The 13,884-nt window shown below is 41.0% G+C and overlaps 1 protein-coding gene across 1 annotated transcript in view; it reads right to left on the reverse strand.

Annotated features, from left to right (window-relative positions):
• Window positions 1–367: 367 nt before the first annotated feature.
• LOC144690555 (uncharacterized) overlaps window positions 368–13,884 on the reverse strand; it is a 42,390-nt gene continuing 28,873 nt past the window's right edge. Inside the window, exons 2-4 of the mRNA XM_078558153.1 lie at window positions 5,702–5,896; window positions 4,760–4,877; window positions 368–1,579 (exon numbers count right to left, since the gene is read on the reverse strand). Of these exons, the coding sequence (XP_078414279.1) occupies window positions 1,573–1,579; window positions 4,760–4,877; window positions 5,702–5,896 (320 nt within the window). The 3' untranslated portion in view covers window positions 368–1,572. The remainder of the gene's footprint in view (window positions 1,580–4,759; window positions 4,878–5,701; window positions 5,897–13,884) is intronic.

The following is a 13,884-nucleotide window of genomic DNA, read 5'->3' on the forward strand; positions in this document are numbered from 1 at the left end:
ATTAGTTGGGGGGGGTCAATAACCAGAGGGTATAGATTTAAGGTAAGAGGTAGAAGGCTAAGAGAGGAGTTGAGGAGAAATCTTTTCACCCAGAGGAAGGTGGGAGTCTGGAACTCACTGCCTGAAAAGATGGTTGAGTCAAAAACTCTCATAACATTTAAGAAGTATTCACTTGCGTTGCTATAGCCTCCAGGGCTATGGCCCAAGTGCTGGAAAATGGGATTTGTGTTGTCAGATCTTTGTTAACCAGTGCGTACATGATGGGCCAAATGGCCTCCTTCTGTGCTGTAAACATCTATGAGTCTATTAATTTTATTTTTAAGCAATTTCTGGAAACGGATAAAGCACAACAACTAAAACCAAGTGCATTTTTGTAACAATATCTTTAATTGTTAGAAACAAAAATACATATTATAAAAACACTGTTTTGTTGAAGGTATTTCATATTATGGCAATTGTTTACAGAAGAATGAAAAGTTATTTTATTCATACATTTGTAAATATCAGTGTCCCTTACACTTCCTGGAGCAGGATTATGACTTTTCGTGGGGTCCTGCAACAGAGTCAGTCATTTATAGATTCTGGTTAATGGATAGGAACATTCGCATAGAGAAAACTAGTGAAAATCTGCTGCCCTGCTCGTTAACTGAAGGGTCTAAATTCTGCACATAAATGTGGAAACAGTTTTTTTTCCAAGTGACATTTCCTACAAAAAAACCTGGAAAAATCCTCAGCGTCTCCAGCCACTGAGAGCTTTAACCCAAGGCAGATAAAGTGCTTAAGGAGGTACCTATTTGGTTCACTCTCTGCTCTGTATGTTCTGCACCAGGCAGAGCATTTATCAACAGAGCCATCGGAGGATCTCCAGACAGCTGACTAAAGCCATTGGAATTAATAAATGTTCAATGAGTTCTGGGAATCACAAGTCTGCTGTCATTTTAAGTATTCTCATCTTCACTCTTCACCCAGTGACAGCATCAAATACTCCCAGGAGGTAATGCATAAGCCAAAAGCTTTTCAGAGCTCCTAATACTCATCCAAAAATTTATCCCAATGGCCCAATCTCAGAAGAGCATCACAAAGGTCAGACGAAGAAAGCTCCTTGGCCAATTTGATTCCATTCCTTTCAAAATACAAATCCTACCCTTTTCCCAGCACAACATCAAGCTGTTCCTTAAGTGTCCAATTTCACTGGGGTAGAGAGAATAAAGATAATAGAAAACAAGTAAAAATATCTGGAGGAGAGCTTAAAGTACTTTGGTGAGCAAAACTCTCAGTTACCCCATGTAAAATACATACAATTGGACCTGTATTAAATGACAATCCCATCCCCCCCTTCCTCCCTCCTCCTACCCCCCACCCCCACCCCCAACCCAAAGTAAATGATTCCAGGCCTTTTTAAGAGCAAACGGCAGATTTCACCCAGCTCTCAGAGTCAGACAGTTGCTGGATCCGAGGAGAGTTGGAAAGGGTGACTCAAATTTTATTTCAGTGACTCCAGTTGTCCTGGTATAAATGACTTCATTCTCAATTCAGAACCACCGGTTAGTCATCTCTGCTCATCTAAGCAGCTCAGGGCCTGTGGACATTTAGAAAGGACTGCATCAGAACAATGTAAGAATGTACAGTATGAAATAATTGTCTGCCTAGACCCTTGCTATGCATAGGTTAATTGATACCATAATGCTCAACTGTATTAGTTCCACAGCACATGTGAAAAGTTATGGAAAGTTGGAAGAAAAAAATTACATTCATTAAATACTTGCAGTTCTGCTGGAAGGTTTTCTTAAAGACACGCTACAAACATTAATATGTCCTAGATTTTACTTTAAGATTATCCTCTTTTAAATTTTTCCTTATAGTTTCTTTCTTTTTAACCCTGTCTTGATGGTGATCATGCTGGAGTACTGTTTCACGAGTGACAGTAGCCTCTTGTAGTAGCTTATTTACTGCTGAAACCCTCATTCATGCTTTTGTTACCTCTAAACATGACAATTCCAATGCACTCCTGGCTAGTCTCCAACATTCTACCCCCTGAAAACTTGAGGTAATCCAAAACCCTGCTACCTTAACTCTGTGTCGTAACTCTGACCAAGTCCTGTTCACCATCATCCACATTTTTTTTCTTTATTCTTTCATGGGACGTGGGCATCGCTGGCAAGGCCAGCATTTGTTGCCCATCCCTAATTAACCTTGAACTGGGTGGCTTACAAATACATTTCAGAGGACAGTTAAGAGTCAACCACATTGCTGGAGATCTGGAGTCACATGTGGGCCAGATCAGGTAAGGTTGGCAGATTTCCTTCCCTAAAGGGCATTAGTGAACCAGATAAGTTTTTATGATAATCGATGATAGTTTCATGATCACAATTACTGAGACTAGCTTTCAATTCTAGGTTTTATTCATTGAATTTAAATTCCGCCTGCTGCCGTGGTGGAATTTAAACACATGCACCCAGAGCATTAGCCCAGACCTCTGGATTAATAGTCCAGTGACATTACCACTATGCCACCATCTCCCCCATGTGTTTAATGATCTACATTAGCTCCTGGTTAAACAACATCTTGATTTTAAAATTCTCATTATTGTTTTCAGATCCCTCCCTGGCCTCACCTCTTCCTATTTCTGTAATCTCCTACAGACCCACAACCCTCCAAGATATGTGCACTCCTCCCTGAATGTAGAATTAGGTCAATCACAGTGGCTTCAATTTTCCTTTATTATGGAGCAGATCTATCATTTCGTCTCCAGTGTCAGCGAAGAACAGGCTTTCATCTGTCTTTTCAGACACAAGACCATTGACTGTCTGCTCCTACAGCCACACATCCTCCAGAAACTCCTCCACTTCAGTAATGTCGCTGTGTTTGCTCCAGTCCCTCTACTTCTGGCCTCTTGAGCATCCCCAATTTTAATTGCTCCATGATTGGGGCCACACCTTTAGTTGCCTAGGCCCTAAGCTCTGTAATTTTTCTCTCTAAACCTCTCCACCTCTCTACTTCACTTTCCTCCTTTAAGACACTCCTTAAACCTTACATCTTTCATTAAGCTCTTGGTCATCTGACCTAGCATCTCCTTATGTGGCTCAGTGTCATATTTTGCCTTATAATTTTCCTGTGAAGCGCCTTGGGATGTTTTATTACATTAAAGGTGCTATATAAATAGAAGTTGTTATTGTTGGTAGTTCAACATAGTAGTCACTTTTGATGTGTGAGGCTGGACACTGGTTGGTGGTGGGTTATATGGTTGTTGGGGACATCACAGACAAGCCCAATTCTCTGTATTCTAACTTCACACTCAGCCATTTTCGAACAGGGGGTCACTAGGCAATGATCAGGAATGGGAACCCAGCCAATCCATACTGGTGTTTATGTTCCACTCTAGCCTCCTCCCATGTTTCCTCATCTAAATCTACCATCATAATCCATCTATTCCCTTCTTCCTCATATACTTGTCTAGTTTCCCCTTATCTGTGTCTAAACTATTCACTCAACCATTCCCTGAATTCTACATTCTTACCACTCTTTGGATGAAGAAGTTTCTTCTTAATTCCCTATTGGATTTTTTTTTCTTTCATGGGATATGGGTGTCTCTGTCAAGGCCAGGGTTTGTTGTCCATTCCCTTATTACCCTTGAGTGGGTAAGTGGCTTCTTGGGCCATTTCGGAGGGCAGTTAAGAGTTAACCACATTGCTGTGGGTCTGGAGTCACATGTAGGCCAGACCAGGTAAGGGTGGCAGATTTCCTTCCCTAAAGGACCTCAGTGAACCAGATGGGTTTTTTTGATAATCAATGATAGTTTCATGGTCATCATTGCTGTGACTATCTTTATATTTCACCAGCTGCCCTGGTGGGATTTTTACCCATATCCCCGGAGCATTAGCCTCTGGGGATCACTCGTCTCTGGATTACTAGTTCAGCAACATCACCTTGTCTCCCTTGTGACTATGATTTCTTGGTGACTAACTCGTATTGATGATCTCTAGTTATGCTCTCCTCAACAAGGGGAAACATTCTCTCTGTATGCACTCTATCGAAAGCTTTCATAATTTTAAAGACTTCCATTAGGTCACCCTCAGCCTTCTTTTTTCAAGAGAAATGAGACCCAGTCTGTCAATCCTTTCCTGATATGTGTGCCCACGCCTTTCCGGTATCATCCTTGTAAATCTTCTCTGCACCCTCTTCAATGCTTCTGTATCTTTTTTTTAATCATCAGGCGACCAGAACGGCATACAGTACTCTAAGTGTGGTCTAACCAAAGTTTTATACAGGTTTAGCATAACTTTCCTACTTTTCAATTCTATCCCTCTAGAAATAAAAATAAAGAAATTTGGTTTGGTGTTTTTATGGCCTTGCTAACCTGTGGTGCAATTTTCAATGATTGGTGTATTTATAGTCTTGGATCTTGTTGTTTCCCTGCCCCACCTAGAGTTGCTGTTTCCAAGTAGTAAATGACCTCCCTATTCTTCCTACCAAAATGTACTACCTCACATTTATCTGTGTTGAACTTCCTCTGTCAATTATTTGTCCATTCTGCAAGTTTACTTGTGCCCTCCTGTAATTTGTTGCAGTCCTCCTCAGTATTCACTATCCCCTTGCAATTTGGTATCACCAGCAAATTTATAAACTGTATTTCTAAATGTTCTGTTGGGTTTGAATGTTTTGGCTCAATGTAGAGATCTTGACCTTTGGCCCTTTACCTTTTTGGGGAGGCAGCATCAAAACAAGACTGTTTCACTTCACCAGACAGTTATTTACTTACGAGTATCCACCAGACATTTTCTTAATGATGACAACAATAATTGTTAGAACGATGATCACAGCTACAATGGCACCAACTATTATTCCGATCAGGGTGAGCATTTCTAGGAAGTCCTTCCCTGGAAAGAGGACACAGGAACAATGTTATTAGGTAAATGAAACTGACTCATGCTCTTATCATGTTGTGTCTTGTGAATGAATTAGATGTGATCCTCAATCAGCCCGAGTGTTTTCATTTCTCGCTGGTGCTGACTTTTGCTGCTAGTGTATGCTTTCACAGGGAGGCACTATCCTCTGGTACCTCCCACAAATAGCCATTCTTCTTATGTGCCCTTAGGCAGGGTGTTATTAGGCTATTCCACCATGGGTGGCAGCAAAGCTGAGCTTGATCCTGCCCTTGGTCAATGTCCACATACCTTCTGTCTAAAAAGGGTTGATGGATGGTGATCAGGAGCAAGTATTCTGTCTGATATCTCCCTCCTTAACCTTCAGTTGCCCTGTATCCTATTTAGACCTTTAACTTATGTCATGGTTTCCACCTCAATTTCAAATGTGGTAAAGCAGTTCATGCTTTAATAACCCTCTATGTGAAATAAATCTCATCACACTTTCTCTTCATTCTTTAAGTGATAATCCTCTGTCTATGCCACTTTATTACTGATTCACCAATCATTGACTTTCTACCTTTGCAAAACATTTTGAAAAATACTATTTAACCTTGTATTGAATCCTCCTTTAACCTTCTGCTCCAATGAATAAAACAGTTCTTGAACCTTTGTTTATAATTTTAACCTCTCGTTTATGGAATAATTGTAGTGAGATTGGAGTGCTGCAATATTACCTCTTTGCTTTTATATTCTGTACCTCTTGTGACAAAGACTAGCATATCATTAACTTTCTTAAGCTGCCACACAGTATTAAGCAATTCATTTCAGAAAAGTACCTTCAGTGTCATCAATGTCAGGTATGCCATCCTCAGTTGAATTTGACTCTGTTGAAGATGCGGTGCTTGATTCATTGCTGTCTTCGTCAGTGCTAGTCCTTTCATTTCCTGGTACAGGGGTTGCAGACATTGCGGAATCATTTTTGTCCTCAGTTCCTCCAAATGTTACCACTTCACCTTCATTTGAAATGTTATCTGTAGTAGGAAATAAAATATAGAAGTTAATTAGTCATAAGCGTGCTCTTTTCCCAACCCTTGTGCAATCAGCCCTATCAAATACCTGACACATTTAATTTCTTTCCACAACCCACGTGCAACCTAGCACAAGAGCAAAATATTGGGTTGCTGGAAATCTGAAATAGTCCCAGAAAATGCTGGAGATGCTCAAAAGATCTGGCATCATCTGTGGAGAGTGAAACAGAGTTAACATTTCAGTACTGACAAAGAGTCATCAACCTGAAACGTTAACTCTGGTTCTCTCTCCACAGATACTGCCAGACCTGTTGAGTACTTCCAGCATTTTCTGTTTTTATTTCATTTACAATCAACCCCATCAACTACCCAAACTCATCCATTTACTCTTCTTCCACAGGCCATGTACAAAGTACCCCTTCAACTACCCAACCCCATTTATTTAATCTTCTTCAACAGGCAATGTATGATCTACCCTGTTAACTACAAAACCACATGTATTGATCTTTTCCGATGACCATTGTTACAATTATGAGGTTTATAAGATTGTAATGACTGGGGCTGTTTCTTTAATTTAAGGTAGAATGAAGGGGTCATGTAACCTATTATATAGTCTGCCTGAACAACAGGCCTTGGTGGGGGGGCTGTTAAAGATTAAAAGAAGGCCTAGATTGTTTTGCTGGGAAGAATGTCTAAGGTTGGAGACAATGGCAGCAGCATCTGTGTTTACAGTGATTAGATTGGTAGTCTCCAAAGTCCCAGGAAGGTTTTGAGAATGTCAGGTTGTAAACAGTTATGTTTTAAACTGTCCATTTAATTCAAAGAAAGAAGAGAATTAGTGTCTAAAAGATAGCTAATCAACATTTTTACCTGGATACAAGGCCCATGAAATTCATTTTGCCATGGGGGTGGGCTATGAGGGGGGGAGGGATTCTACGATATTCCTGAAACTCACAGAAACTGTCAGTCTACCAGTATCTGGGAGAGAGGGAGCAGCTAGAGGCTGGAAGTCTCTATGGGTAGAACTTTATGGCCCCATTGCAGTAGGGGCAGGGCCATAAAATGCAGAGAGCTATTCAAAAGTCCATTGACTTCGGCAGGAACGGAAAATCCCACTGCCTCAAAATTCAGCCCTATTGTTCACTGTGCAGGAATGCAGTTGGGAGCTCATGCTCAGATTAAAAAGACTAAATTCATGAGGATTTGAAATAAGGCTAGAAGATTTGCCTAGCTTGTGCTAGAGAGAGAATCACCAGTGAAAGACATTTCTGGGATTAAAAGTTACGAGCTGAGAAAGGAAAAGAACAGAAGTAAACCCTCAGGCACTAAGAATCACTTTGGACTGGATCTGGGAGAATTGAATGCCTACTTAAAAGACAATATAAAGTATATCTGTGAAATGTGTTTTTTCAGTTGTGTTAAAAGTAAAAGGGGAAGTACTGTTCTGTGGTTCAATGTTTAAGTTGCCTACAAAGATATTGTTTAGTCAATAGTGATTTTAGCCTATTTGTTACAGTAAAAATCTTAAAACGTGAAATCTTGTTGTGTCATCCTTTCAGCTATCAACTGAAAGTTTGAATTTTTTTTAAAGTTATCAGTCTTTGCATGGATCGTAACACCATATAAAATCTATCTTATCAAATCTATCTACCCTGCTCATTTAATCTACTTCCATAACCCATATATAAACTACCCTATAAAATGCCTGATAGGTCCATTTAACCTCCTTGGATAGATCATGCACATTCTACCCTACTCCACCCAGTTAATTTCCTGAAGGAGCCTTGTGCTCATGATCCAAGACAAATAGCTTGATACATTTACATCATTTGTACCTCACAGATTTTAAAAGACCAGCCATGTCTCTCCTGGATCCTCTTTTCTCCAGTTAAGACAAATTTAGTTCTTTTGTGAATTTTAGATTTCTTTTGTGGATTTTAGTTAAAAAAATACGTGTGTAAAATGGGAATAAATGGGTTGATACGCTTTTGAAGGTGGAATGTCCAAAATCAGATACAGTACAAGTGTTTCACCTGTTATCTGTAAAATGTTGGAGTAATTTAGTTCCACAAATATTAAACTACCGTTGAGATGTTCCCCAGTGGTTGAGTAGCATTGTTTAGGACATTTTCACTGGAAGCTTTCCATTAAGAATCAATAATCACATCCAGATCATTTTCCTTTTCTCGTATTGCTAAGAGGTATCCTTTCATATATCCAATTGTTGGCAGTTTCTTGTGCCAATATGCATTGTCTACTTATATTTACAGGGATACCCAGGATTAAAGGTACATACTGTTAACTGTTTCTGCTGACTGCAAGTAATATACGTTATGGCCTTAGTTGCAAAAGAGTCACTACAGATGTATTGCTCATAAGAAATATTTCTTGTCGCTTTTCAATTTAGATTTCAACTGTGGCTTAGTTTATTGCACTCTTGGCAAAAATTTTTGTGGCAACAGAAAGCCAAAATGGCACTGTAGCCCCAAATCTGGAAGTCCTGCCCCCACCATTTTCACCAGGGGCATGCAGTTCACGGAGGCAGTGACACATTTAAAAGTGCAGCTGTCTTCACTCAGAAGAAACTCTTGTCAAAGAGGTTTCTGAAACACGACTTGTGGGATTTACGAATTTAAGGAACAGGTCCAAACCTACTGGTGTTCTTTGGAATGGTCAGGTACCGCTTTCGGGATTGTTAAGATTGGACACAAAGGTGTGTAAAAGATGGATAAGATCTGTTGAACTCTCAGGCATCAATTTTTCGGCCCTGTTGGCATCGGGCATCATGGCGGTTGGTGGGGGTGGGGGGTGGGGGGTACAATATGGCTTGAAGGCTAAAAATTGATTTCATGCCAGTGTGAAAGCACAGCATGATCATCCGAAGGTGTTGGCCATGATGGAACGCTAATCCTGCTGGAGGTCAGCTTGAACCTGTTTTACATCCCGCTAATGAGATGCAAAGTAAGGCCCGACCAGAATCGTCTCCCCACGCCCGACTTACTGTTACACGGCGGGAAAACACGCCGGCCCAGAACACATCTAGACAAGTGTGACATGCAGAAGTCGGGACTTACCGTTAGGGCCTTGCTCAGATGGCAGACATCCAAGGAGCAGAATATGCTGGAGGCCTACAGCTACTGGACACTGGGGGAACATGTGCATCACATGCAGGGTGGATTCTCAGGGACATGTCTCTTGCCGTGAAGTGGCTTACAGAAAGTGGGAGGTCTCCGTTGATGTCTCAGGTCTGCTTTGGAACATCATAGTATTAGCCATGGGCTGCTATGGATGATCGGCAAGGGAGTGTGGAGACAGGAAGGTCCAGCTGTGAGTGGGGGATGAAGGTATACCTGGGGGTAGGGGGGTGGGAGAGGAAGGTCTAGGTTTGACTGGGAGAGGAAGGTGTACTGGGGCGGGGTGAGGTTGGGGGGGTGAAGTTGGGGAGGGAAGAAGGTGTCAGGCGGGGTTGAGGTTGGGAAGCGGTGGGGGGTAGGTGTCGGTGGGTGAGGTTAGGAGAGGGGGAAGAGGCAGTACAGGCAGAGGAGGGTGTAAAGGAAGGGGTTCGGAGGGGGTAGGAGTTCAGAGAGGGGAAGGAGTAGGCTCGCGCTATGGTGTGCTTTAAATATGACGCCTAGAGCAAGGAAGCGCCGAGGTCATGGCAGGGTAGGAAAATCCTAGCCAGCCTGCCAGTGATCCAGCGTGTTTCCCATGAATGCATTATTAATGTGATGAACGCAGTTGAATGGGATAATACAGCGCAAAAACCCACTATTGTGGCCAGCAGGCAAAATGTCCTTTTTCCCGCCTGCCACCACACTTTGTGCAAATCTGGGATGATTACATCCTCAAGCTATCAAGTCCTTCAAATCCTCTGCTCTTTAAATTTTTAAAGAAAACAGCTGGCTGTGTCTCTCAGTGAAAAATATTGGTGCTTGCAATTTCTATAGCTACTTATTATCGTAAGCCTGATGGTTATCATTATAGTATTAGTACTGCTTGACTTCTTCCACAACTTATCATTTATCACAGTGGGGAGGCTTGTAAGTTCACAGATTGATTGACAGCATCAAGTGGTTATAAAGGGATTAGCTGTCTTTGCTGTAGGGATTAGGTACTTGAATGGATTTAAATATATCAAATGGGCTTTTATAAATGATATTTTTAAAAATATAATAAAGTCTGTAATAGATACTTAGAACTTTTTTAATTTTATCTCACCATGGTTCCTGAGGTCTGCCTATGGTGGAGTCTGGATGAGTTAGCATGGAGGGTGTAATGGCAAGGGATGATGGGTGGGGGCTCATGAGTTGGCATAGGGGCTATAAAGGGCCATGGGACATGGGAATGTGGGGATCATGGATTGACATGAGTTGGAAGTTAGCATAGAGGTTATAAGGGACCATGGGGCTGGGTGGGGGTCATATTTTGGCATGGAGAGTATGAGGGGCCATGGCATGGGTGTGGGAGTCATAGTTGGCATGGAGGGTATGAGGGGCCATGGGGGTGGATGGGAGCATGAGTTGGCATGGATGGAGCATTGGGAATATGTGGGGAGTTAAGGGGTGTGAAGGTGAGGGCTAGAAAACTTTATTGTTTTATTATAACTGGGACAAAGACACAGAGCACTGAGGCGGGCCTTTTAAACAGCTCACCTTGACACTCAGCAGCCCCTGTGGCTGACTCTGCATTGCTTCCAGGGACGGCGGGCCTGACTTTTTAGCATTTGCCCTACTCCAGATTGGGTTCAGAGAGTCAGGAAGTTTTCCGACTCTGCACGTCTGACTCAAGAGCAAAGATTTGGGCCCTTGCCTCCAAGCTGAAAGATTGTGGGTTGGAGCCTCACTTGCAGAAACTAGCAGAAAATCTATGTTGACATTTCACAGCAGTACTGAAGGAGTGTTGCACTGTTGAAGGTGCTGTCTCTCAGATGAGATATTTTGCCAAGACTCTGCCTGCCCTCTCAGAGAAAAGCAGTGTCCTGGCCAATACTCAACACTGCTAAAAAACACATTACTTTGTTGTTGTTTATGGGTGCTTGCTGTGTGCAAATTGCCTTCCAAGCTACAACAGTGACTACACTTTAAAAATACTTCATTGGCTATAAAGCCCTTTGGGATATCCGTAAGGTTGTGAAATGCACTATTTAAATGCAAGTTTCTTCTTTTTGATTTTAGGCGTTCTATTCAATTTAGTCAGCTGGACGCTTTGGTCAGATATAGACATGCTAGAAGACCTCTGAACTCCTCAGTAAATGACTGCTGCCTTTGTGTGGAAACCAGTGAATAGATGGGCATCTGATGCAGTTAAGGAAAAAACAGTATTTGTTACCTTTTGCTCTGGGATATTTTCAAAGGAATTTGGGGTTACAATTTAATTGAATTATATCCAGATACAGTCAACCTGAAGCCAACAGAGGCACAGGGCTAGTCAATGGAGCCTATGATGAAGGATAGCCACCTAAGATGCAAAGGTATAATTTCTTAAGGAGCTCATGTGTCTTTGTTACTCAGAGGTATTAAGGTATAATGGCAAGGGTGGGCAGACTGTCCTCAGTCATGGTTGATGGAATGGCAGAACAGGCTCAAGGAGCTGAATGGCCTACTCCTTCTTCTAAGTTTTTGACATTGCAAAGAGATTAGTAAAGATTTTAATTGCTGTAATATATAGTTTGTGCTCAATTCTGCCCATTCAATTAATCTGTCTAGTGGTTTATAACCCTGAAATCTAACAAGATGTTATTGTTCCAGCCTACTGAAGACAAGAAGGTTAGAGGACGATGCGTGATATATTCCCGGAAGCCAAGGGCAGTACAAGACATTTCTCTTTCACCCTTGGTCTTGCTATATTTACCCAGATATTGGACTGGTGAAGACAAACATGGCTTGTAGAAGAAACAAAACCTGTCTACGGAAGAGGGAACAACCCTAGAACCTGAGGAACTATTGAGCATGCAAATCCTAAACATAACAATCTGTCTATGATGAAACCATTTTTGTGCTGTTTATTGAACTGCACCATAGCAATATCCTGAAAAAATAATTTGCCAGGGCTTACATATGGTTCGCTAGGCAAGGTACTAAAGGGCACTGGTGAAACCATACTCCAGCATAGAGAAGACAAAGGGAGCAAATTGACAAAAAAATGGAAAGAAAAAAGGATCAGTAATTATGAATATGCAAAACATCATTAACATTGTCAACACAGCATATTTAAGGGGAGATTTTCAACTTTGACATTCCCAGATGTCAGAAAGATATAATAATTTTCATAACGTTATTGGAATTTATTGTAAAATAAAGTAATAGTGGGGTGTGTGTGTGTGAATCAAAGGCAGCTGGTCTGAAGGCTTTGATGTAACAGAAGATAAGCTAGGTTTGAAATGTTAAGTAGGTAAACTTAGGTGTAAAGGGAACATTTGCATTTCTAAATAAACCAAACTAGATTGATTTCAAAGGAGGGGTGAAATGTGTCACCTAGCCAGGAGAAGTTAAGAAACAGTGTGTTTATTTTTCCCAAAGATTACCGGTAAAATTGGTACTATGAGAGATTTTAATTATCAGAGAGGTAAAGTCCAAAGACATAGTGAAACAATGGGATTTTGCATACAAAAGGGAAAATATGTATAAAGCAGCGAAGGCTGTGTACAAAGGAAGGCATTCTAAGATCTCACAAGTGTGAAAACCCCCAGCATCTAAGCCTCAAGCTGCTGTTTACAAAGAACTGAAGTTAAGAAAACTCACTTTGAATTGGATTGTTCAGGGTACTGTGCATCGTGTACATAAAATAATTTCTTCTATTAATAAAGGTTTAATTTAGTTTTGTAAGAAACCTATAAGACTTGGTGGTCTTATTACTACTGAATTCAAAGCACACATCTCAAAATTATACAAATTGCAAAACAGTTGTGGCAATTGTTTCAAGTTTCTCTCTGGGACTTCAGCGGCTCAGCATTTACCCTTGGCTGTGCCTTTACAAAGTTGGGGGCTGTTTGTGGGATATATTTGAGATCCCTTACTTGGTTTGGAGTTGGTGAATCTTAAGGCTATGCGTACGAGAAGTGCTTTGAATTCAGGAGTTGGTGTGAGGTTTTTTTTGGAGTTGTGAGACTGCAATATGGCTTTGGCAGTTGCTAAGATTTGTCTGGGAGTTGAAGTTATAATTTTGGATGGTTTATAAAAGGTAAATAAAGTTAAGTTAATGGAATTGGCAGGTCAATTATAATTGTGGTCACCTGCAGGTGCAAAGGAAACAGGCATAATTGAAGGTATAGTGCAGCATTTAAAGTTGGAAGTGATACCTGACACTAGTGAGACACAACTGGAAGTGGCGAGAATTCAGTTACAAGTGAAGAGGCTAGAACTTGAACAATCAAAGGAAATGAAAAAACTTAAGCTAGAGGCAGCAAAAAAAAAGAAAGGGCAGAGAAAGAAAAAGAACAAGAAAGAGAAAAGGCATTTCAAACTGAGCAAACGGAAAGGCAGGAGAAAGAAAGGAAGCTGGAACTGGAATTCCAGGCAAGAGAGAAGGATAAAGAAAGAGAGGCAAGAGAGGGAGAGAGAAGGAAAGAGAAAGGGAATACCAGCTTAAAAGGCTGTGAGTTAAAAAAGAAATCTCACATTCTGAGGAAAGTTCTGATGATGAAAAGACCTTTAAGCTAAAACCCAGTGGGGAGATGTTTATGTTTGTACAATCTCTTCCAAAGTTTGAGGAAAGAGATGTGGAAGCATTCTTTATTTCATTTGAGAGGATAGCTAAACAGATGAAATAGCCGCAGGGAAATTGGACATTGTTGTTACAATTCAGATTGGTGGGTAGAGCACATGAGGTTTATGCTTCACTGTCTGAAAAAATGTCGGTGAACTATGATCTGGTGAAAATGGCTATTTTGAGTGCATATGAGTTGGTTCCTGAGGCACACAGGCAGAAATTTAGGAATATGAGAAAACAACCTGGGCAAACTTATGCTGAGTTTGAAAGAGTAAAAAAAAGTA

The sequence above is a fragment of the Cetorhinus maximus genome, chromosome 15, assembly GCF_964194155.1.
Source record: "Cetorhinus maximus chromosome 15, sCetMax3.hap1.1, whole genome shotgun sequence".
NCBI classification, from domain to species: Eukaryota; Metazoa; Chordata; class Chondrichthyes; order Lamniformes; family Cetorhinidae; genus Cetorhinus; species Cetorhinus maximus.